General features: G+C 42.8%; 1 protein-coding gene across 1 annotated transcript in view; it reads left to right on the plus strand.

The window, feature by feature from the left end:
- Positions 1 to 6,050: 6,050 nt before the first annotated feature.
- dnah9l (dynein, axonemal, heavy polypeptide 9 like) overlaps positions 6,051 to 24,540 on the plus strand; it is a 35,488-nt gene continuing 16,998 nt past the window's right edge. Inside the window, exons 1-48 of the mRNA XM_061084083.1 lie at positions 6,051 to 6,212; positions 6,422 to 6,521; positions 6,842 to 7,053; positions 7,159 to 7,392; positions 7,681 to 7,848; positions 8,364 to 8,480; positions 8,631 to 8,768; positions 8,962 to 9,086; positions 9,485 to 9,680; positions 10,360 to 10,464; positions 10,581 to 10,772; positions 10,990 to 11,190; positions 11,292 to 11,627; positions 11,734 to 11,811; positions 11,890 to 11,945; positions 12,050 to 12,170; positions 12,259 to 12,428; positions 12,618 to 12,840; positions 12,931 to 13,047; positions 13,244 to 13,330; positions 13,425 to 13,583; positions 13,803 to 13,886; positions 13,994 to 14,152; positions 14,397 to 14,519; positions 15,064 to 15,186; positions 15,423 to 15,647; positions 15,744 to 15,962; positions 17,127 to 17,294; positions 17,523 to 17,648; positions 17,733 to 17,840; positions 17,934 to 18,065; positions 18,152 to 18,312; positions 18,953 to 19,109; positions 19,206 to 19,351; positions 19,477 to 19,593; positions 19,694 to 19,832; positions 20,142 to 20,234; positions 20,508 to 20,702; positions 21,248 to 21,325; positions 21,621 to 21,753; positions 22,042 to 22,169; positions 22,305 to 22,453; positions 22,534 to 22,684; positions 22,835 to 22,966; positions 23,054 to 23,227; positions 23,312 to 23,516; positions 24,116 to 24,281; positions 24,414 to 24,516. Coding sequence (XP_060940066.1) covers positions 6,120 to 6,212; positions 6,422 to 6,521; positions 6,842 to 7,053; positions 7,159 to 7,392; positions 7,681 to 7,848; positions 8,364 to 8,480; positions 8,631 to 8,768; positions 8,962 to 9,086; positions 9,485 to 9,680; positions 10,360 to 10,464; positions 10,581 to 10,772; positions 10,990 to 11,190; positions 11,292 to 11,627; positions 11,734 to 11,811; positions 11,890 to 11,945; positions 12,050 to 12,170; positions 12,259 to 12,428; positions 12,618 to 12,840; positions 12,931 to 13,047; positions 13,244 to 13,330; positions 13,425 to 13,583; positions 13,803 to 13,886; positions 13,994 to 14,152; positions 14,397 to 14,519; positions 15,064 to 15,186; positions 15,423 to 15,647; positions 15,744 to 15,962; positions 17,127 to 17,294; positions 17,523 to 17,648; positions 17,733 to 17,840; positions 17,934 to 18,065; positions 18,152 to 18,312; positions 18,953 to 19,109; positions 19,206 to 19,351; positions 19,477 to 19,593; positions 19,694 to 19,832; positions 20,142 to 20,234; positions 20,508 to 20,702; positions 21,248 to 21,325; positions 21,621 to 21,753; positions 22,042 to 22,169; positions 22,305 to 22,453; positions 22,534 to 22,684; positions 22,835 to 22,966; positions 23,054 to 23,227; positions 23,312 to 23,516; positions 24,116 to 24,281; positions 24,414 to 24,516 — 7,122 coding nt within the window. The 5' untranslated portion in view covers positions 6,051 to 6,119. The remainder of the gene's footprint in view (positions 6,213 to 6,421; positions 6,522 to 6,841; positions 7,054 to 7,158; positions 7,393 to 7,680; positions 7,849 to 8,363; positions 8,481 to 8,630; positions 8,769 to 8,961; positions 9,087 to 9,484; positions 9,681 to 10,359; positions 10,465 to 10,580; positions 10,773 to 10,989; positions 11,191 to 11,291; positions 11,628 to 11,733; positions 11,812 to 11,889; positions 11,946 to 12,049; positions 12,171 to 12,258; positions 12,429 to 12,617; positions 12,841 to 12,930; positions 13,048 to 13,243; positions 13,331 to 13,424; positions 13,584 to 13,802; positions 13,887 to 13,993; positions 14,153 to 14,396; positions 14,520 to 15,063; positions 15,187 to 15,422; positions 15,648 to 15,743; positions 15,963 to 17,126; positions 17,295 to 17,522; positions 17,649 to 17,732; positions 17,841 to 17,933; positions 18,066 to 18,151; positions 18,313 to 18,952; positions 19,110 to 19,205; positions 19,352 to 19,476; positions 19,594 to 19,693; positions 19,833 to 20,141; positions 20,235 to 20,507; positions 20,703 to 21,247; positions 21,326 to 21,620; positions 21,754 to 22,041; positions 22,170 to 22,304; positions 22,454 to 22,533; positions 22,685 to 22,834; positions 22,967 to 23,053; positions 23,228 to 23,311; positions 23,517 to 24,115; positions 24,282 to 24,413; positions 24,517 to 24,540) is intronic.

The raw sequence follows: 24,540 nt of genomic DNA on the forward strand, positions 1-24,540 counted from the left end.
AATGCAAAGCTGTGCGACATATTTGCATCAGATAAAACGCACATTAAACTGGGGTTGCTTGTTCTCACCAACTCCACAGATCTCGGCCAACTGTGCTTTTTCATGTGTGTGTATGTGTGTTTTTTTGTGTATGACACGTTTCCAAATGAGCTGGCAGCCATGCAGAGGTATGAGACAGATGTGTGTGTCGGTCATTACTGTAATCGCTCCATTTACTTCATCTGCCCTGGGAGGTTCGGCTGGTCAGCACCATCTGGGCACACAGACACACACACACACATACACACGGCAATCGCCAACCATGGCAGAGTTTCATGGGTAGTCGGCCAGCAACAAGAGGGAAGCTTTGAAATGATCATTACGGGTGTATTTTTGTTTTTGACAGTGTGTATGCATTTCCCATCTTTATCACTGTCTCAATTTCTCCCTTCCCCTGGTGACATTTTTCTTCCTGCTTTTCTCTTCTTGCTTTTCCCCCCCCCCATGTCTCTATCCTCCTTTTTATCCATTTTTTTGCTTCCCCTGAGATCAGCTGCTGCAGAAATACATGAATCTGTCGTTTTTCCCTGGAGACTACAAGACAAAATGAAAAAGGCCATGGTGAGTGATACGAAAGTGCAGTTCGAGACACCCAGTGCCTGTGGAGATGATGGTCACCATGGTGTGTGTGTGTGTGTGTGTGTGTGTGTGTGTGTGTGCGTGTGTGTGTGTGTGTGTGTGTGCGTGTGCGTGTGTGTGTCTGCAGTTGAAAGATAGAGACCTCGAGCTCATCTACATGTAATTCCCTCCCCTGACTGAGGATGGGGAAACGGTGATGAGGAGAGAAGTAGACGAGTGCTTTCGGAGAGAGACAGAGAGTCAGGCTGAGACGCCGGACTCAAGAGCGGTAGCCTCATCGTCAAGTAACACGTAGTCATGGCAACAACAGCAAATGGAGAGAGTGAGGTAGAGAAGAAGAAGAAAAAAGAGGAAGAAAAGAAAAGAGAGGGAGATGCTTTAGGTTGAACTACATTGCAGAGTTTAACAAAAGAGTTTTGCTACAATGGAGTGGAATACTACATCAACCTACAGGTGATATTTCTGTTACAGTCAAGTGCTGACAGTTTAAATATTTCCCGGGGATATTTTTTTCCATTTGGCCTCTTACTCATGTTTACATTACTCAGCAATGACTGTTGAGAACAACACTTGAATATTTATCACCAGTGGCCAGTCAAGAACATATCTCTATTCCTGCTGTTACTCCTCTGCTCCTTCATCGCACTATTCTCCGTCTCATTTGTATTCTGTATGCTCGCCGCCCTTCCTCATTCTTCACCCCAGCATACACCCTCTCTTTTCTCCCCCCTTTGTCTCTCCATTGGCCCCCTCTCCCGCTCCTCTTGTTCCCCCATTGTCCTAAGATCTCTTTTTCTGGCCTCCATCCCGACACCCGACATCCCTGCAGAGCAGAGCTGACATTGGGCATGAGGTCAGAGAGATGGGCAGTCATGCTCCTGCTGTCAGAGGGCTCAAATAGGCTTAGATGCAGCGCATGTGAAGACACCCAAGGGATACCCTCCGCCAGCCTTAGGCTCCAGACAGCCATATGCACATAAATCCCACACATCCAATCCCAAACTTTTGTTGGCATATAATAACACACACATTCGCAAGTTAACACCAACAAAAACGGCACCCTTAGATTTGATATAAAGGGCAATCATTGGAGCTGCCCGACACACATACACAAAATGAATATGTGTGTGTAGCAAACACACACATACACACATAGGCATTCACTTATTCAGAGTGAGGCATGGAATTACAGATTTCTGAAAGGACAAATTCCCTTGGAGAGCTGCCATGGATTATTGGCTGGTATAGCCAGAGTTGTGAACAATGGAAATATTCACTGTCGATAAATGCTGAGCACTTACTTAAAAAAAATTAAGAAATAAACCTCTATAGGTCATTTACATCCATTAAGCACCATGTGAAGCGAAAAAACACTTCCATCCATTGTGCCCTCAGGATTAAAGTTTGGGTCAAAGGAAAGTGATTACAGACAATACAGTGGCTGTTTCCGGAAATCTTCTATAATGTAATGGGGAACAGTTAAAATGCATTTATACACTATGTGGGATGTTTTACAGACGTTACATTTCATTGATTTACAAGCCTTCTACTGGTTTATGGATCAAATAAATGACCACTACACTCAAATGTTAGAAATGCACTGCTCTCTCCGGTCAGCCCATTTCAAATTGGGATATCATTATATCCATGTATTAAGGTTTAAGTCAGTAAGTTCAGGATCTTTGAAAAGGGTAATCATTGCTGCTGTATTATGAGTAACACAGTTAGAGAAATGTCCCATTTCTTCATGTTTTTACATAAATGGCATAACATGTGTAATAGGATGTCACGGCTAAGGTCACTTTGGATTACATTTGCAGGATGATGTCAGAAGCATTGTGCCACACTGCCTCCATGTGGTGGTTAAATACACTTCATATATTAGTCAGAGAGGATCCGTTTATCTGGGTGACTTTGACTTGAAATAACTTCTCGCTGATTAAACATTTTTAAAAAATTTAAAATCTGAACCTACTGGTCTTACCATCTGAAACACTCTCATAGAATCAGAAATTACTCAAATTGTTTATAGTTACAAACCAAATAATAAATGTTTTCCTCATGCCAAATGTTTGACAACCTTATATATTAAAAGTTTAATATTTGTACCTTTCCCGGAGGTGTCACTGTAGTGAAAAGATCTCCCCTTAAGACTCAGGTTACAGGATAGAGTTACAGGCCCCACAGACCGTAGCCTCCACCAGCGCCGGATAGGGAGGTTGTGCTGTCACAGTGACAAGTTAACCTGTCCATCAAGGAGTGTATCAGCTTTCCCAGGTGATCGCCCTGAGAGCTGTAGAAGAGAGAGGGACAGAGAAGAGACATGAGGTTGGGATGATAGAAGGAGTTCATCAGTGTTGTGTTTGGCCCAGTTTAGAGCTTCTGTTCTTGACAAGAAAGATTGAGGTGAGTTTGTACCTTTTATCACACTCTGCGAGGTTCTCTTTCCTGGCTTCACAATCCCCAACACCAGCTGAGTCTCCATGGCCGAGTCCCCCGGGAGCCGCAGCAGTACCAGGAATGGTTTAGGCAGCGGAAGTGCCAGAGGAGTGCGTGTTCCCCAGGATCACTCTCTCAAAGCCGGGGTGGTGTTGTCAGATGAGAGGGTGGACTTCCTTCGCGAGCAGGCCTTTTGTATCCTGCGAGTGAAGACAGACAAGTGGAACCGTTTCATTGGAGCGGAAGAGAACCAGAAAATTATATTGGATTTCCTGGACCACATTTGGACCACCAGGCTGCTGCTCTTCACCGGACCTGGTGGGACACTGCATGCAGGGGATGCTCAGGTAAGAAAAACATACACAGAGGGATACATACACAGATATGCAAGTACATTTAATTAGAGTTAAAGCATTGAAGTATTTAATTAGGTACTCCATTTGTTTTTTCCTCTATGTATTTGTATATCAGAATTTCTACATACAAATATCCCTGAAGTAAAGATACTGTGGAATTGTGTCATGCACAAACACGCGTGCAAAGTGGAAAAAATGATTTGCCTCTGTGGCATTAAGTCCCCACCCCATCTAACACACACACACACACACCTTTTGAAATAAGTCACTGCTTATTTCTGGTGCTTTCAATGCGGTTGAAAGCGTTCCTGCTGTTTTTGCCCCTGTGAAGACGGCCCCGCCATGGAAGACCAAAGTGCTGTGTGTGCTGAAGAAGGGCGTAAAGAGGATCAGCCGGCAGGACTTCAGACAGCAACTCCAGCTGGGAGAGCTGCCTGGATGTCCCATGGAGCACCTTCCTGTTATTATCTCAGAGGTGGGCCAGTGTGTGTGTGGGTGTGGGTGTGTGTGTGTGTGTGTGTGAGTGAGTGAGTGAGTGAGTGAGTGAGTGAGTGAGTGAGTGTGTGTGTGTGAGAGTGAGTGAGTGAGTGAGTGAGTGAGTGAGTGAGTGAGTGAGTGAGTGAGTGAGTGAGTGAGTGTGTGTGTGTGTGTGTGAGTGTGTGGTTGTGTGTGTGTGTGTGTTTGTGTGTGTGAGAGAGTGAATGTCCATCTCACACAATGATGCAGGTGGCATCAAAAAAAGTCTGAGAAAGGAGGATTGAAATGCGTTCAGAATTATATTCGATCATATTGTGCAGAATTAAGCACATACGATCAGTATTACTTATACCAAAGTTGTTATGTACTGTTTATTGGTGACTAGCCGAACAAACACTACAGATTCCTTTGTACAGTCGACTCTATTATTTGTAGAAAAATTAATTATGAAATCATGAATGGAGAGTGGACGGGGGGCAACAGAGGCTCCTGGTGTACAGGGCCCAGAATCTTGTGCTTGTAACCACTGTGTCCACCCTCCCGCCTGTGTGACCCCTGCGCGTCCAGGTGCTGGTGCCGGTGCTGTCCACCGGCCTGACCCACGAGGCCTGGCCTCAGGTGGTGGTCGAGGACATCCACCGGCACCTGGAGAGGCTGCGGAGCCGGGTGGTGACCCTGCGAGGCCGCGCCGAGGGACACACGCTGCTCCCGCTGCCTCTGAGCGTGGAGCGAGCTCGACCCCAAGACATCGCCCTCGGGTGAGTGTGTGTGTGCGTGTGTGTGTGCGTGTGTGTGTGCGTGTGTGTGTGCGCGTGTGTGTGCGCGTGTGTGTGCGCGCGTGTGTGCGCGCGTGTGTGCGCGCGTGTGTGTGTGCGTGTGCGTGCGTGCGTGCGTGTGTGTGTGTGTAACTGGACGTGTCAGGAGCAGAACCTAATGAAACAAGTCTTGGCTAACAGCTGAGTAACTGCTAGCTTAACTTCTCTCTTTATGGCGCATTTCTGACGCTGGAAACCAGACGCATTCTTTTCTCATAGTTATTGTTCCGTTAAGTTTTACATTAACTTATATTTTTCCCGTTGTTTATTCCCTGATAAAAGGTTACTTACCACATTGCCATGGTAAAATACTCGTTTGAACCGATGCGAAGTGAACACCTGTCCCCGCTGATGTTGGTGCTCCGAAGTTAGATTGTGGACACTCGGTAACACCAGCTGCACTTTAAAAATTGATTGGCGTCTATACGTGTAAAGGACCCTGGTGCGGAAACAAGGGCGAAGACAAACGTTCTTTGTTTAATGTTTAATGACACTTATTACGGAAGACATAACAAGTCTAATGAAATTTGATAATATTTATTTATTTATTTTTAACAAAAATTAAAGGACAAGTTGGCTACTTTTTCATTATGGCGCTTTAGCTCATATAAGATATCAAGAGAAAACTCCCACTGTCTGTATGTCAAGTCTCAGAATGTTTAACTGTAGAATTTCTGAGAACATTTAAGGCAATGTTGGTCTTTCTCATATTAAAAATTCTAAGTTTTTAAAACCTAGTTCATGGTGACCCCCACTGTTTGTATGTCAAGGTGAACTAGAGTTCAAAAGAGTGAGGTGAACATTTTTCTTTGTTACCTCAAGGAATTTCTAAAATAATATATTACTATATAATAATAAGAGCAATTTACAATTGCCATAATGAAAATGGATCCAACATTCCCTTCAATTTTCTCCAATATTCTTCAGTAAAATCTTCTGAAGCTTGACATGCAGACAGTCGAGGTCACCATGAACAAGGGTGAGGTGTAAATTCTTAAATTTTAATAATATTTAAATGTGGCACATCATGAGTGCTATGGTGACAATTGAAATAGGCGTGCATCAATTTTCCAGCTGCAGCTTGTTTGCCTGGGGCCCCAAGCTGAGAGTCCCCCTTGAGAATGGCTGATTTACAGCTCAAATAATTTAGTGAGAACACCCTTAGACAAACATGTCTCTGATGTCTTGTTACAGTCAATGTTGAGTGTGACCAACTGTTTTAAAAGCGAAATAATACTTAAGTCCTACTCTTCATTTGCTGACTACACATGCCACTGCCAATATTGTCATATCTCTCTCTGTCTCTCACAGCCCCACTGGTTGGCCACTGGACCCTGGATTGTTATACTCTATAGAAACAATAATAGTTCAGTGGTCTGGACAGATATGGAACGTCCTGAAGAAGAACTCTGGTATGATGCTGCTTCATGGAGACCACCCAGGCCCCAACGTCGAGCTCCAGTTTTGGGCCACTCAGAGAGAAAACCTGCTGGGCATCCAATCGCAGGTAAGACATTGGTTCTGTGTAAGTTGTGCAATCAGTTCAAAATGTGAACTGCTGTGGCAGTTCCCATAGTGGTGTTTCAGTTTACAGAATGTATTAATGCAATGTCAGGTATTGATATTAATATAATTTTGGTCCAGTTTGCCTTAGAGCACTCTGAACATGTTGCATGACAGGTGATCTACATCCTACTACGATTTCTTTCTTCTCAGATCCAGAGCCCCAAAGTGGAGCAGATCATGGAGATCCTGAGGAGCGTCAAAAGCAGTTATTACTCCTCCTTTAATGATGTCTGCCTCGAAGTCAATGAAGGTAGATCAGCATTATAAATCTTTTATTAGGGGTAATTAATATTCTCCTTTAGTTTTCCTTAATGTAATTCTACAAATATATAAGCAGCTTCTGTTTTTGTACAAGATTGATTCATATCTAATCAGATAACTTCTTCTGAATTTTATATTTATACCTGAGTGCAGCTTTCCTTCACTTTTTCTGTGAAGGAAACAAGCAATCACATTCGCTTAAAATCTAAAAACACAGCTATTAGTCCCCTGATTGATTTTATTTCAGTTAAATTGCCACCGCATTACAGACATGTTATATATTAGTATATCTGTATATGATCATTACAGCTGTGCTGGAAGCAGAGGACATAGATCTGTATTTACGCCCTCTGAGGAGATTGATCAGCGGCTTAGAGGAGAGGATCTTCCCTCAAGTCGACGTTCTGCTGCCTCCTCTCTTCCACACTCTCTGTCTCATCTGGAGCAATTCCCAGTACTACTGCATTCCAAAACGTATGGTGGTCCTCTTGCAGGAGTTCTGTAACCTGGTCATTGAAAAGGTAAACTCATAGATCTTTACATTTATGTGAAATAAATGGAAAGAAAAGCTGAAGAACTAGTTGACTTGAATAACTGGTCAACCTACTTATTGTGTTTTTCATCAGGCCGTTGCCTACCTCATCCCAGAGGAACTGTTTAAGATGGAGCTTGAAGAGGGGCTGGAGAGGGTCCAGATAACCATTTCAGTTCTACGCACATTCAGGCAATTGTTTCACACTCACCGTCAACGGATCCCTGAGTACTACAGACACAGCCACAGTGTAAAACTCTGGGACTTTCCTGCTTCACTTGTGTTCCAGCGCTCAGACCGCATCATTGAAAGGCTGCTCATGATTGAGGTACGTAGGTTGACAAGCATAACTCCTGTCAATTGTACAGTATGTTTGTTTGTGTGTGTGTATATTTATAGGGCTGGTTTTATTGGCTGTTATTCCAAAAATAAGATGCTTAAACAATTAATCATGTGAAGACAGTGTTATTTAAACACATTTTGCAACAATTAAACTGCTCAATATTAATTTTAAACAATTATTTATTGTAGTAAAAAACTGCCACAGCACAAAAAGTGTTTGTAACTGTCTTTCCCCCACCCTGACCCATCAGTAGCTTTTTTGTCTCTCATATAGGAACTTTTTACATCAGCACTGGACTTTCTGAAGCTGGAGAAGGTTGAACTGGGTGGATCCAGAGGGAAAGTCTTCAGTGAGATAGTCTTTAGCATGAGCGAGGAGTTTCATGAGCGCTGGCGGGCTCTCAGAGAGGGCAAATACGACCCCCTGGACTACACCAGCGATGTGAGACCTATATGGAGATTGTAGAGATGTATTTGATATCACACTGCTATTTAATTAATAAGCCCCAGAGGGGTGTGATTCACAGCCATTTGTAAGTGGAATTAACAGGCACAACCAAATAATAAAAAAAATAATTAGATGTTATTTTTCTGCCCAGCAGTAGAGTAATTGAAAAGTGAGAAAGCAAAGTGGTTGCTGAGCAACACACAAGAACCAGTGACAGCGATCATAATTTGTCAGTGCATCAATATTTAATTTACTAGATATTTTACAGCTATTTTACAACATCTGCCACTGTGACTCAGCTAATCTGAACTGGAACTCAATCAGAAATTGATCAGTGTTATCATATAATTTTGTGTGTGTGTTGTTCCAGCAAATTCTGATAAACTGCTGATATTTCTGTTCTAAAAATTATATTATTAAAATTGCATTACAATAAAAGAGGACTGGAAGTTTTATATTTCAGAAAGAGGCTGAAAATATCAAGCTGTCTAATTCCATTTTGCGTCCAGGATTTTGTGCGACACTACAGGTACTTCATGGATCAGAACAGAGATTTTGACCAGAGGCTTGGGACTGTCCTCAATCTGGCTTTCCACCACTCCAAAAATCTAAAGTCAACCTTTAAGGTATGTCTGTTACCCTGAAGTTTCAAAACAATTCCATTCTTTACATATGCACGTCAGACCCTCAAGGCACAACACATGGCGAACTGTCCTATTCATTACCATGTATGGTCTAAAATTCGCTCTTAAAATGATGTTTTTTGTCCCATCTAGTTGTTAAAGATTTTCGGCACCCTTCTCGAGAGACCCGGGATCCACCAGCTGTTCTCTCCGAACTACAGCATGTTGTTGACCATGTTCAACCAGGAAATAGACCAATGTCAGTTTATACTTGATCAACACAGAGAAGCGGTAAGAGAGGTAGAACAGGAATAATGATTCTAAATGGCCAATAACCTTATTAATTAAATTATGTTATAATTGGAAAGTCCCCTTAAGCTCATTATGAGACACATGGTTCACATACTTGGCAAAACATGTGTGGTTAGAGATTAATTAATATGTCCCAGTCATGAACCAAATATATGAAGCCTTTGTTTTTCAGCTGCTCTCAGGCTGTGCCGTCCTGGGGAAAAATATGCCGCCAGTGGCTGGAAACCTCAAATTGTCTCAGGAGCTTCGGAGTCGCATCCTCACAAACAGGAGCAACCTCTGCCAGCTGGCCTATATGTGAGGACTCTCCCTACTCACACACACACAGTTACTCCACTCCAGTGTGATTTGAGATCCAGCAGATGTTGTTGTCCTGGTAACCATAAAATGATTGATAGAAACACAAGTAGAACTCATCACAACTCTCAGACAGTCACTTTAAAACACATGAATTTGACTCTTGTCTATATTCCAATGCAAAAACATTCGGAAATCTTTGTCTAACTTGCAATGTTCAGTGTAATTATCTATTTTTGTCTTTAAAAAAATGTAATTCTTCATATCAGCTTAATATCGTAAGTATCAGTTTCTTTTTAAACAATGTCAATCATATTCTGGAATAAATATGCCAAAATGTGTTTTTTTGGTCAAAACAAGCTTTGTACAAGATGCCTCTTTCCCTCTCTCCCCTCCAGGCCTCTGGGTTGTGCTGAAGCAGACGCTGTCCTCAAGAAGTGCGAGCGTGTTCTGGAGGTTATGGACCAGCATGACGAGGAGCTGTTCTCAAAGTGGACGGAGGGTCTGGAGGAAATCTGTCAAACCCACCTTAAGGAACCGCTGCTCATTCTGGACACCGACACAGGCCTGTTCCAGGTCAACTTCAGTCCCGCTGTAAGCACAAAGTCGTTGCACCACCAAGAAACACATTCAACATGTTTTTATTTGATGTGGAATTGGTGCAGAAGTGTGCCAACATACCTGCTCACAGCTAAGATAAGGGACAAACATTGAACTACTATATATAATTTTATTGCACAAAACATTCTGTATTTAAATTTGGTAAGTTGAAGTAATACCATACTTATTATGCAGAATCTTCTAGATATACATTCCTGCTTTAACGTATCTCTGATTTCTCCAATACAATACTGAATTAGCCTGCACTAAATTCCTTAAAACACGATTTTGTGAATTAAAACAAGCTTTATTGCTCCACTTTCTTTTTCCAATAGCCAGTTTTTTAAGTAGCAGTTAATGTGATCAGAAAAACAATATGACGTTTTCTGTGAAAAGCAAAGCAGCATTACATGTGTCAACCTATACATGCCTATGATGTATTGTACACGGTTCTTCTAATGTACCATTTAATGTCAAGTTTCAATAAGTTTCAAAAATAACTGACCTTTGTGTATATCTACCTCACAAATTTTCATAAGCCTAAACAACAAACACCTCCATTTTATGATTCATGATGCTAATCCTATCAAATCAGATGTACTATTCCAACAGAGGTATAAAAAAAAAACATTAACTTAAGTTTAACTTTATTTTCCCTTTCTCTCTCTCCTAGTTGACATCCGTGCTGAGAGAGGTGAAGTATCTGAGTATGTTGAAGAACCAAAACATTCCTGAAGCCGCACTCCATCTCTACTCCAAACGGGAGAGACTCTACATGGTGCGTCCACTGGACTTTGGGTTGGGGAGCTGGCTGCATATATGTTGAGCTGGGTTTGTCGACTTGTAAAATATGTCAGAACCCATCATGTGAAACACTCCCTTTGTATGATGCAGCACACACAGACGCTGACCTTGGTGACCCAGTGGTACAACCAGCTCCAGAGCACCATCCTGGCTGTGGAGGTGGGTTTGGTGAAAGATAAGATGGACGAGACAAAACTTCAGCTAGAACCAACCCTCCATGAGCTTACGTGGGCTCAGGATGACCTGTGGGACTACATTCAGAGCACACGGGAAATGGTCAAGGTACTGAACATTCAAAGCCTACACATGTTAATGCTCATTAAAGCTCATCCCAGATGCATGTTGAGAAAATATTAAACAAACTCGTGGTTCATCTTAGAGTTTATTTAATGGTATGTGTTGCTTACAAATGCAGCATGAAACCTGTTATTCTCCTTATGTGGTACCTCATTTGTAGAGAACTGGTTGTAACGGTTGTTCTCTTTTTTGCGATCGCTAGAGCATCTCCAGCCGTGTCCAGAGGAGCAAATCTAATGTGGAAGCTATCCAGGCTCTTATGGGTAAATTCAGCCACCGGGCCTTCATCACCAGAAAGAGCTGTGGTTCTACTCTCCTCCTCTTCTCAGACATTAAAGAGAGTGTTTCCAAACAGCATGCTCTCATCACCAGTACAGGGGAGCAGATACACAAACTATTGCAGGTACAGTTTATTCACTCGCCTCATTTGTGATTCCAAAGAAAAGGACTCGTTCTGACAGTGTAGAGGTTAACAGCTTCCTTATCTCCCTCACTGCCCTCCAGGAGAACCAGTCTCTGCTGGGCGTGACAAACCTGGACAGCAGTGAGTGGAGGGGCTACACAGACTACGTGGATCGTATGATCCTGACAGGCTTCTCCACTGCAGTACGCTGCTCCCTGCAGTACCTCATGGACAACACAGATGCAGCCCAGCGTATCACACCACTGTTTGAAGTGAAGCTGGTACTCCACAGCAATGAGATGACCTTTGACCCCTCACTGGACCTAATCCAATGTGGTAACTTTTATGAGATTGTGGATAAGACGGTGACTAACATCACAAACGTGGCGTCCTTCATTCCCAGAGTGGCCAATCATAAAGGGCTGGATAACTATCAGGTGTTGTGCAGATTAAATAAATGGCTTGTACCCTGTGCATCCATTCGTCAATATAAACGGCTTTAACACTGCCACAACCCCGCTCACTTGTTTCCTCATCTTGTAGGGCGACATAAGTGAGATGGAGGATTTGACGGAAATGTGCCATGTAATCCGCTCTCGGGCACGTGCAGCTATCACTAAGGTATATGTTGGTTTCTGCCCACACACTCATTTACTGTACTAACATGCTTCTAATTGGAAAGACCGCTTTCATTTTCAGGCCAGGGAATACCAGGGATCGTTTTCCAGCTACCGTTACCTCTGGACTGATGATAGGTCAGATGTGGCTTTCTGTTGTTCTGTGTAATAACACGAAAGAATATAAATATCATTTGAAGAAAAAAAAGGCAAGGCCAAAGTCTTTTTCTTACATTTCACAGGTCTGAATTCATGAGGCAGTTTCTGCTCTATGGCCATGTGTTAAGTACAGAAGAAGCTGAGCTGTACGCAGACTATGAACTAAAGAAGAACCCACCCACCCTGGATAACTTCAAAGAGCAGGTGGGCTTCACCAACCTTTAATATTCCTGTATTTAACCACAATTTATTATTTGTAAAGATCTTTTTATTATATCCGTCTTCATTCCAGATCAACCTATTTGAGTCTCTGTATGTCCGAGTGAGCAAGATGGAGGACAGGAGGGTGTTCTGTGGCTGGCTGCAGCTCGACATCAGACCCTTCAAGCTCACACTGATGAACGTCATCAAGAAGTGGAGCTGGATGTTCAAGGAGCACTTGCTGAATCATGTGAAGCAGAGGTGAGACACAAGCACACACAAATAAAAAGAACTACAAGTATTATGCTGGAAAAATAATTAGTCAATGATTTTGAAATTAAGCAAAGCAAAATTAACAGTCTCTTGTTAATTTTGTTCCGGACACTTCTTCCTTTTCCTCTCCCTTGACTCTGAAACCTTATATCATCCTTTGTCCTCTCCATCTCGCAGCGTGAGGGAATTATCCTCTTTTGTCCAGAACACAGCCCACGGTCTCTCTAATGAGGTGTCAGATGGCGACTATGCAGGTCTTGTGGACATCATGGGACACCTCATGGCCATACGAGACAGACAGATCAGCAATGAACAGCACTTCAAACCTCTCAAGTCTACTGCTGAGCTCCTCAAGACCTACGGACAGCAGCTGCCTGAGAGCGTCTACTCGCAGCTAGAAGTATGTCACGTTCCAATGATGCATACAATTCTTGGATGGAAGCAGCATGTGTGTATTTATTGGTACATTACATTCCTCCACAAAACACAGGACCTGCCGGAGAAGTGGAAGAGTCTGAGGAAAATTGCCTTCGCAGTCAAACATGAAGTGGCACCTCTACAGTCAAATGAAGTTTCAGTGATTCGCAGGAAATGTGTGCGGTTTGAGGTGAGGCTGTGTGTGAGGGGGGTAGGATGTCAATGTGGCGGCCCCTAACAAAGAGCTCAATATCTGACATATAAACCTGCTGATCACTTTCTGTCCTGCATTATACATGACTGACAGCCCACACAAGGTGAAAGCAGACATAAAACCTGGAGCATCTATAAATCCTGAAGGTTCTGGTTTTCCCCCCATATTTTAGGTAAAACAACACCAGTTCAGAGAAGATTTTCGTACTGAATCCATCTTCAAGATCGCTGTGGAGGAGCCGTATAAACTGATTGATAAAGTGAGATAAGAAGATAATTCAAAACGAATACTTGTTGCTGGTCACACCCTGAAAATAATAATTCCATTGTTAATACCAATGTGCTTGTCTCCAGTCTAATCGAGCAGTAGCATTGATGGAGGCAGAGATGAAGAAGCTGCAGGACACAGCTGATCTATTTGAGGTCAGTTTCCCAGACTACAAGCAGCTACGCCAGTGCCGCTCTGACATCATACTGGTCAAAGCAGTCTGGGACATGGTCATCTTCGTCAAGGTACAAAATAAAAATTGTTTGGCATTTTATTTTTTTGTGACCTCCATAGATTAACCATTTGCACGATGCGGACATTGTAACATAGTGAGGCTCAGGATTTTACAGTGTGTTTTTACACTGCTTAGACCTCCTTTTAGGCTCTAGGTGAAACTCAAGTTTCATCTGTAAATATCACCAGAGAATCCCAGATTGAATATTTCATTCTCCTCTCCATGGCAGACTAGTATAGAGGATTGGACCAAGACTCCATGGAAAGAGATCAACGTTGAGCAGATGGACATGGAGCTCAGAAGATTTGCCAAAGTACGACAAGCTCCCATTGACAGACGGACAAAATCTTAAATTCTTTGAAAGTGTTTAAGAAAACTGTAAAACTGTCTGTCTGACTATCTGTCTGTTGCACACTAAAGGAGATGAAGATGTTGGATAAGGAGGTGCGTGTGTGGGACGTCTACATGGGTCTGGAGTCGACTGTGAAGAACCTGTTGACGTCTCTGAGAGCCATCAACGAGCTGCAAAACTCTGCAGTCAGAGAGAGACACTGGCAACAGCTCATGAACACCACAGGGGTATGAGACTCTGATGCTCCTCAATGCCTCATACCTCATGCCCCTTCATTCAATAGTATTTCATTTCTTATCACATTCTGCACTGTACATGTGTCACTATTGATCTCTTTTTAATAGCCTTCATGTACTGTACCATCATTGAACTATCCCCTCCAGGCCTGAAATGACCAGCACAGTTGAGGGAACCCAATTATCCTGCTCTGAAACATGATCCCACTAATGGTTGCCATGTCTTTTTTGTCAGGTCCGGTTTGTCATGGGGGAGGGCACCACCCTGGGGGACCTTTTGGAATTACAGCTTCACCGAGTGGAGGATGAGGTCAAAAACATAGTGGATAAGGCCGTGAAAGAAATGGCCATAGAGAAGGTAAGAACACACAGACTAGACTAGTAACAGTATATTGGGCTGCATATTAGCATGTCAGTATGTCTCTCATGTGAGAGATCAGACGATTTAGCACAGCAAAGATTACAAAAAAAACAATCTTGTAGCTTGATCAGCGAGTTGAAGACGGAAAAGAGCAAGAAAATGCAGAGCACCTACCTGCGTGTCATCACAGGGGAGTCCCCGCAATTCCAAGGGTTCCAGTGACTCTTGTCCAGTGAGAAGCCAGAGCTTGAATTCAAACGTTTTACACAGTTGACAACAATGTACTTTTGAAATATTTACAAAAATTAAAACAGAGTACACTACCATCCACACATTTGACCATTAAATAAACTCCAATTATGTTCTTGAATCAGTAGAATATGATATAATTTGATAGGATTAATTCCCCTTTAGTTGACTAATAAAAAACAGGGTGAAACTTGAGATCAGGATGTGCATGTGTGATGAACAATAAACTTTATCCTTATCCTACTGCATATTTTTAAGATAGATCAAATTAAAACGTTCTACTTATGCTTAGGTTTTGGCAGAGATAACCCAGACATGGAGTGTGATGTTATTGTCCTATGAGACTCACACCAGCACAGGAACCCCTCTTCTCAAAGCTGATGAGAATCTGATTGAGACACTGGAGGACAACCAGGTGAGTGTGTGTTACGCAGCTGCTTCTCTCAAGTGTGTGATACGTACCTTCTTGTAGTAGCTTAACGGGTTTGTCGTGACCTGATGTTTCCTAATATATATATCATCACACTGGCAGGTAGCTGAGCAAAAACCAGAACAGTATAAATTCATAGTGAATGGTTAATGCAGAATATTTTTAATTTGTGGCTTGGATCTTAGGGATAACTGTAACACTGCGGTTGTATCACTCTTCAGGTGCAGCTGCAGAACATCCTGATGAGTAAGTATGTAGAGTATTTCCAGGCAGAGGTGAGTGGATGGCAGAAGAAGCTGATGGTGGCCGACCAGGTCATCTCCTCCTGGATGTCTGTCCAGAGGACCTGGGCCCACCTTAACGCCATCTTCACCAACAGCCACGACATCCGCTGCCAGCTGGCCAGCGACGCAGAGCGCTTTCAGGGAATCCATACTGACTTCCAGGTACCATATACGGACCACCAAGGACCAACAACCATATAATCATACTGTATTTCCTCTCCATTTTTATCTGTTTTGATGTTCTCTTCCCTAACCCAGGGCTTGATGACTGAGGTGGTGCAGAACAGTAATGTGGTGGAGGTGACCAACCACACCGGCTTCCTGGAGAACCTGGAGACACTGCAGCGGAGGCTGTCTGTGTGTGAGAAGGCCCTGGCCGAGTACCTGGAGACCAAGAGGCTCACGTTCCCCAGGTTTTATTTTGTGTCGGCCTCAGATCTTCTGGAGATTGTATCCAAGGGAACACAGCCCAAACAGGTAATAGATAACAATTGAATGATGGTTCCTAGGGAAAATGAGAAAGGAAAACATAAAGAGACTAGGGTTGGGTACCGAGAACCGGTTCCAATATGGAACCGGTTCCAATACAACCGGTACCTACCCGGACCGAAATGCAACGGAGATTTCGGTGCCTCATTTCGGTGCCTGAGCCAATCGAAGCCTGAGGTCTCCGCTCGTCCCGCCTCCTCACACTTCCGCTTCTTCCTTCACGGGAAGCGGTGGCCCCCGCCGGGCTGCCGGTGGACAGACTCTTGTCCCCGCGCTGCCCGCGCCCCGCGTGCAGGTGTGTGTGTGTGTGGGGGGGGGGGGGGGGGGGGGGGGAATCTCCTCGCGAGACCTCTCCCCCCCGCCGGGCGCATTTCCTCCGTGGCGGTGCGCCGCGGCCGGGTCGGCTTGGAAAGGGTCGGGGCGGGAGGAACGAAGACCACACCGAGAAATGTTTCATAAAAGCGATCGCATTTTAGGGGGACGAAGGCGGGGGGCCGAAGGCGGGGGGCCGAAGCCTGCCTGCGACAGCCCCAGCCGCGGAGACACGGGGGTCTCCGAGTGATGGAAAAGCGACCCTCAGTCTTCATTTGGCTCAGGCACCGAAGTCAGAGTCAGAGTGTGTGTGTTTTGTATTTATTTGTATTGATTTAAGTATAGTGTAAACTTTTGTTAACAGTTCGTATGTTATTCATAGTTTTAAGTTAAAAAGGGTTGTGTATTTATTTATATTTATAATCTACTTTAAACAGTTAATATATTTGGCAATAAAAAAAGCCTTTCTTAGTCAAGTATCGTTTTGTGCACTTTTTTTAAAAAAAGTATCGGTTCAGGCACCGTTTAGGCACCGGTATCGTTTTAAAAGTATCGGTTAGGAACCGGTATCGGATAAAAACCAAACGATACCCATCCCTAAAAGAGACCCATTTGTAGTTATCAGTTCAATATATTCTTATGGCTGTGTCTAACTATTACAGAGCGGAGAATATTATTAAAGATAAACAATGAAAGACAAAGTGGACATTTCACATGATCTCATTTGTTTCATATTTTTTCATGTCCTTACATTTCAGTCAAGAGATTAAGGTTTGTAAACCAAATAAATAGTGTTTGTGTGTGGGGGTTTGTGTGGTTGTTTTTTTTTATTTTTTCAAGGTGACCAGGCATTTGCTGAAGCTGTTTGACAACATCGCAGATCTTCGCTTCAAGGACTCTGACAGAAATGCAGGGGAGGAGGAGGATGAGGAGGCAGTTGCTATCGGGATGTACAGCCGAGAGGGAGAATATGTTCCCTTCTCTGAGCCGTGCCTCTGTAAAGGACAGGTACTGAAAAACAAAATAAGATTTCCGTGTGTGCAGGAACAAACACACTGTTCACCAACCCTATCAAAAATTCTTCAGTTTTGTTTATTATCAGTACTGTACAGCACAGTATACATGTGTATGTATATCCATTTTCCATTTGTAAAAATCTTCATGCCTTTTCAAACTTCACACAGCCTGATTTTTATATTTATTCATCTATTTTTGACATTGTGTGTCTCTCTGCAGGCAGAGTGTTGGTTAAGTGCCTTGGAGAGCACCATGCGCTGCACGGTTCGGAGGGAGATCCAGGAGGCCGTAGCTGCCTATGAAGACAAACCACGAGACCAGTGGATCTTCGATTACCCCGCACAGGTATGATGATGTATAATCAGCAGAATTAACACTTTGACTTAACACACAAGGAAACAAGCTGTTGTCTCCTGCGTCTGTTTGCAGGTCGGGTTGACTGGTACTCAGGTGTGGTGGGCCACAGATGTGGGCATTGCCTTTGAGAGGGTGGAGGAGGGATTTGAGACAGCCCTCAAGGATTACAACAGAAAACAGGTAGTGCGAACACACTAGAGAAAGACATTGTTACAATGACGGTTGAACGTGTTTGTTTGTCCATTGATGATAAATACATTTGTGGTTTTCTAGATTATACAGCTGAACTCACTGATCCACATGCTGCTCGGGGATCTAACTCCTGGAGACAGACAGAAAATTATGACCGTCTGTACCATTGATGTCCACGCTCGAGATGTGGTCGCCAATCTCATAGCTCAGAAGGTAAAGTTAATATTGAATCGAAAAAGAATTTGTCTGAATGAGTTTTATCCGAACAATTAGACCTTTTTTCTTTTGGTGTCTCTTAGGTGACGACAGGACAGGCGTTTGCATGGTTGTCCCAGCTTCGTCATCGCTGGAATGATGAAACCAGACACTGTTGCGTTAACATCTGTGACGCCCAGTTCCAGTTCAGCTATGAGTACCTGGGGAACACTAACAGACTGGTCATCACTCCACTCACTGACAGGTACACATACTGTACATACAGCACAATATGTTAATACACATGCCGAACGGGTGCTTTATTTAAGATGTGTTCTTTAATGAGAGAGCTGGCATGTGACCTTTGTTTGTACAGGGTGAAGCAACAAGGTCAATCAGGGTCACTATGAGCACTTAACATTTAAGGAACACTATTTAACTTTTACTGTGGAACAGCACCCTCTGCAGCCTCAGGTTGTAATTCATTTTGTTGGGCACTCACAGACTATTACCAATTAACCTAAAACTAATCTTTGGACTAATTAGAGTACTGATGGTGAACATGCAAACGCTACACAAGCCCTGGCCTATCTAGGATTCAAACCTAGGACCTTCTTGCTGGGAGTTGAGCTAAATAATGTTGGTTTAATGTTCTCCAGTGAAGCTCTGCAGCGGTTGGAAGCAGGTAGCTCCCATGCAAATAAGCATAAATGTGAGTGTAATAATGAAAACAAGTGTATTTTGTTACACAAACACCGAAGGTTAGTATAAAACCACATTCAAGATCATAAACCAGTAACTAGATACATATTTTCTATTAATAGACAGGTCCAGTGAACCCACAGTTATTTCATTGATTCCTCATGTCTTAGCTTAAATGTGTCTCAACCTCTCTCTTCTGTTAGGTGTTACATAACCCTGACCCAGTCTCTCCATCTGACTATGAGTGGCGCCCCCTCAGGCCCAGCTGGCACTGGTAAGACTGAGACTACTAAAGATCTTGGACGCTCCCTGGGCATCATGGTGTATGTTTTCAACTGCTCAGAACAGATGGACTACAAGGTATCGTGGACTGTGCAGATGCTTTATGTAGTGTTAGGTTTACCTCGTTATAGTGGTTCCAACTTTAATCTCTTTGTCTCCTTCACATGTCCTCAGTCCATAGGTAACATTTATAAAGGTCTGGCTCAGACAGGAGTGTGGGGATGCTTTGATGAGTTCAACAGGATCTCAGTGGAAGTGCTGTCAGTGGTAGCTGTTCAGGTTAAGACTATACAGGATGCTGTACGGAACAAGAAGCAAAGGTATGTGTGGATATAAAGACTTGTATTATAAACTATATGTATATTTATTCACCCTTGTGTCGGCTTATCAATTCTATGATCTATATGTGTCCACTTTAGCAGTAGTTGTTCCTTTGTGTATATAGGTTCCATTTCCTGGGAGAGGAGATTGAGCTGCGGCCCACAGTGGGAATCTTCATCACTCTGAATCCTGGTTACGCCGGCAGGGCTGAGCTCCCGGAGAACCTCAAGGCTTTGTTCAGGTCTGATATAAACAGAAAGAATGAGAAGATGTTAAATGGAATAGTTAGCTAATAATAAAAGTGACCAATTAAAACTAACAATGCTTTGATAACTGTGCAGGCCCTGTGCCATGGTGATCCCAGACTTTGCGCTGATATGTGAGATCATGTTGGTGGCAGAAGGATTCATAGACGCCCGTCTGCTGGCTCGTAAATTCATCAGCCTCTACACTCTCTGTAAAGAGCTGCTATCCAAACAGGTACGTCCATCAAACAAAGGTGTCAAGACACAGGAGGAAACTCATCTTTAGGATTAGAACAACACATTTTAAAAAGAAGAAATCTCATTTAGATTATCATGTGGAGGATCTTTGTTTGAATTAGGTTCAGAACGTTCTCACAGGAATCAGCAGTGACATGTGCATTTAACTTCAATATGCAGAAACATTATTCCCACATTTCATTTAAACTTTTAGCTCCCCATTTGGAAAGCATACAAATTATAGTTGGCATTATATAATATTTTGCTTGTTTGACGGCTTGCATAACTTTATTCCTTCATCTGTCAGGATCACTATGATTGGGGTTTAAGAGCGATCAAATCGGTGCTGGTTGTGGCTGGATCTCTGAAACGAGAGGATCGCATCAGACCGGAAGAGCAGGTAGGCATTGATCTCTACCTGAATCACCTCATATCCAGTTGCTGACTTTTGGAAATGATGACAAAGATTAACACTTCCTCTTTGTTATTGGTCCCAACTCGACTACCAGTGGTGAATGCAAAGCATCGCCGACACTCCTTCTCGTCAGTCCAAACAAAGAAATCATTTATCTAATTTTTTGCCATTGCTGTTTCTTGTTCCTAGTATTTTCTGAACTAAACAGTTTATAAGTAAATTTGCATTACAACATAAATCCTATGCTTTTCTCTCCAGGTGCTGATGCGTGCGCTGAGGGACTTCAACCTGCCTAAGATAGTGACCAGTGATGTGCCCATATTCCTGGGGCTGATCAGTGACCTGTTTCCTCAGCTGGATGTTCCCAGGAAAAGAGACCCTGAGCTGGAGAACGCTGTTCGCCAGTCAGTCAGTGAACTTCGCCTACAGCCCGAGGAGAACTTCATACTTAAGGTGTCTCATTTCAACATTATATTCCAATAAAGCTCATCCTCTTTTCTGTGAAAAGTTTAAACGTAATATAAAAATGGATTTGTTTATGGTACCAAGTGGAGTTTGTATGATTATAGCAGCAAAAAAAATAGGAAGAAAAAAAGGTGTTCGTGCTTCACAGGTCGACATGCAGGAAGTCCCACAGAACTTAATTCCCTTGCAGACTTATAGAAGATGATATTGGGTCTGTGTGTGTTATTATGTGTAATCATTAGTAATTATATGATCAGAAAGGTATGTTGCTGACCTTCTGGTTAGAGTGGTCGTCCTCTAACCAGAAGGTCGGTCTGATCCCTGTCTTCTGCATGCAGAAGGGTCCTTGGGCAAGATCCTGAACCCCAAAATTGCCGCCTTTCAAAGGGAAAGTGCTGCACATAGATGCACTGTATGAATCTGTGTGTGAATGGGTTAATGCCAAGAGCTGTACTGTAAAGTGCTGTGAGTGGTCATCAGGACTAGAAAAGGTCTATTTAAATACAGACAATTTACCGTTTTTGTGTGTGCAGGTCACCCAGCTGGAGGAGCTGCTGGCAGTCAGACACTCTGTGTTTGTAGTAGGTGGACCAGGAACTGGAAAGAGCCAGGTTAACTTTGTTGTAACTATTGTATCATGAAAACACATACATAATCAAATGTGTCCATTCATTTACAAATCCACCTCATAGAGCCACTTGATTATTGTCCTCAAACCCTATATACATACATTTTTAGCTTGAAACTGATTTAATCTGTGATCATTAAAACATAGAAGAGGTATCTCTACAGGCTTGCTTTGAGGCTGCGTTGCTGCTGAGTTTTGATACGTAGAGTGAAGCTAAAGTCAAGGAAGAGTTGAATTTCACCGTTCACTCATGTGTTTATTTTTTTTGTATTCATCAGATCTTAAAGACTCTCTATAGAACCTACGCACACATGAAGATGAAGACTGTATGGAACGATATCAACCCTAAAGCTGTCACCACAGATGAGCTGTTTGGATACCTGCACCCTGCAACCAGAGAGTGGAAAGATGGTGAGGATTAATCATTATCAGTTATCATAGATAATCAGGGGAAACGTTGTTTCTTTCAAATGTCTGTTTTATTCAAAGTAATTAAGACCATAAAAAGTCTCCTCTCAGATTTAATTCGAATAAACGAATAAAGCACTTTGAAGTTCAGAGTTAGCTCTCGTTTGAATAGTTTCGAGTAATTTTGCAGTGAGGGTCTGTTACCAGAGGAATCTAAAGATGATTCAATTGATGAACAGTTGGCACGTTGTTGAAAATACAGCACATCTTGTTTGATTTATTTTACTTTAGGTCTATTCTCCTACACCATGAGAGAGTTGACCTCAGTAACTCATGATGGACCCAAATGGATTGTTCTGGATGGAGACATTGACCCCATGTGGATTGAGTCACTTAATACAGTTATGGACGACAACAAGGTGAAAGAAGATTATTAGTCTCAGACATTTGTTCCATTCATTCTAATCCTGGAATTTTGTCTTTACGTTTTGCTGCGACTGTTTATATTTGACCACAAACTCCACCAGTTTAAATTTTTTCTCTCCTCTGTTCAGGTCTTGACTCTTGCGAGTAACGAGAGGATCAGTTTATCTTCCTCCATGCGTCTTCTGTTTGAGATCTCTCATCTGAAAGCTGCTACTCCGGCTACTGTGTCCAGAGCAGGAATACTCTATGTCAACCCACAGGACCTCGGCTGGAGCTCGTAAGATGCTCAAACACACACACACAAACTTTTCTAAATCACATCTTAGTAAAGCAGCAGCGTCTTAATTGTTTTCTCAGTTATGTGACGAGCTGGATAGACACCCGAAAGGCCCAATCAGAGCGAGCCAACCTCACCATACTCTTTGATAAGTATGTGCCATACTGCCTGGAGCAAGTGCGCTGCAACCTGAAAACCATCACCCCCATACCAGAAAGCAGCATGGTGCAGGTGATAACACACAATATGAGTCTTAATCACTGTGTCACAAACGTTTACAGTCTTTCTTCTCATTGTTATTCAAACAGTTGTTGCATATTATCAAACTGTGTTACTGTTTATTGTTTAATCAGATGCTGTGTTTCTGTTTGGCTCATTCAGACACTGTGCTCCTTGTTGGATTGCCTGCTGACTGAGGACAACACTCCAGCGGACTCTCCCAGGGAACTCTATGAAATCTACTTTGTCTTCGCCTGTGTCTGGGCCTTTGGCGGGGCTCTCTTCCAGGATCATGTGTGTTCACTTGAAGAATTTCCTTGTGTCACAATCATCTCCCTATAATTAAAAAATCCATATTTTTATGCATATTTACTGTTTCAGCTGAACGACCACCGTGCTGAATTCAGCCGCTGGTGGTCTAAAGAGATGCGAGCAGTGAAGTTTCCGTCCCAGGGCACCGTCTTCGACTATTTCATAGACTCTGAGACGAAGAAGTTTACGCCCTGGAGCGAGAAGATGCTGCAGTTTGAGCTAGAACCTGATATACCTTTACAGGTGGGCACTTATGATCTGTGTATTTGTGTGCACTAACCAGAATAGAGCAGCACTATAGTCAGGTCATGTGCTGTTTTGTTTCAGACGGTGCTGGTCCACACCCCAGAGACAATTTGTCTGACCTACATAATGGACTTGCTCCTCCAGAGAGGTAAACCCATCATGTTAGTGGGGAACGCAGGAGTGGGTAAGACCATTCTGGTTTCGGATAAAGTCGCCAAGCTGAAGGAGGCCTACATGGTGGCTAAAGTCCCCTTCAACTACTACACCACATCAGCAATGCTGCAACGTAAGGATGAATGAATAAACAAATATTCATGGGATGTCAGCGCTTAAAGGTTCACTGTGTAGACTTTATTGATATCTAGAGGTGAAGTTGCATGTTGCGGCTAAATAACCCTCACCTTACCCTGAAAGGTAACCTGTGGTAGCCTTCAGTCGTCATTAAAACTCAAAAGGGGTTTAGTTTGTCCAGTCAGGGCTACTGTAAAATACACGGAGGCCTCGTAGAGAGGATCTGCTCCAGATGTAAATATAAAGTGTTTTTATATAAATGGCCAATTCTAGGGTAAAGAAAACAACAATTCATAAAATGTGATGAACCACGCTAGTGAAAATATCACTAGGATTATTTTGTATTCAATTTCTGCCAATACATCCCTTTCAGCTAAATCTTACACACTGAAACCTTAAATACATGCTCATTCTCGAAAAGTTGTGATAGAGAAGAAAAGTTATTAATTATATTCTAAGTTAATTATATTATTTTCATGATGTCCAAATTGCTGTGGAGGTTGTTCTACAGTCGCTGTTGTTACTTCTACATTATTAGATATTTTTCATTTATTATTTTTCTGTTTTCTCTTCTGTTCATTGTATGGACCTCAGGTATCCTAGAGAAGCCCCTGGAGAAGAAAGCAGGTCGTAAATTTGCTCCTCCCACTGCGAAGAGACTTATCTACTTCATAGACGACCTCAACATGCCCGAGGTGGACGTTTATGGGACCGTCCAGCCGCACACACTCATACGCCAGCACCTTGACTACAACCACTGGTAAGACATTGACACGCTTTATAATGTACAACAATACAGCTCCATTCTGTGTTAAATCATCAGTGTACACAAAATACAGGTTTTACAGAATTTGCTGCTTGAGTGGAATTTTAATTAAGGGAAACTTTTCAGGTATGACAGACAACGGCTGATACTGAAGGAAATACATAACTGCCAGTATATCACCTGTATGAACCCAACAGCTGGAAGCTTCTCCATCAACCCCAGACTACAGGTACCTGCCTGAATGCAATATGAC

This window comes from Limanda limanda, chromosome 13 (assembly GCF_963576545.1).
Source record: "Limanda limanda chromosome 13, fLimLim1.1, whole genome shotgun sequence".
NCBI lineage: Eukaryota > Metazoa > Chordata > Actinopteri > Pleuronectiformes > Pleuronectidae > Limanda > Limanda limanda.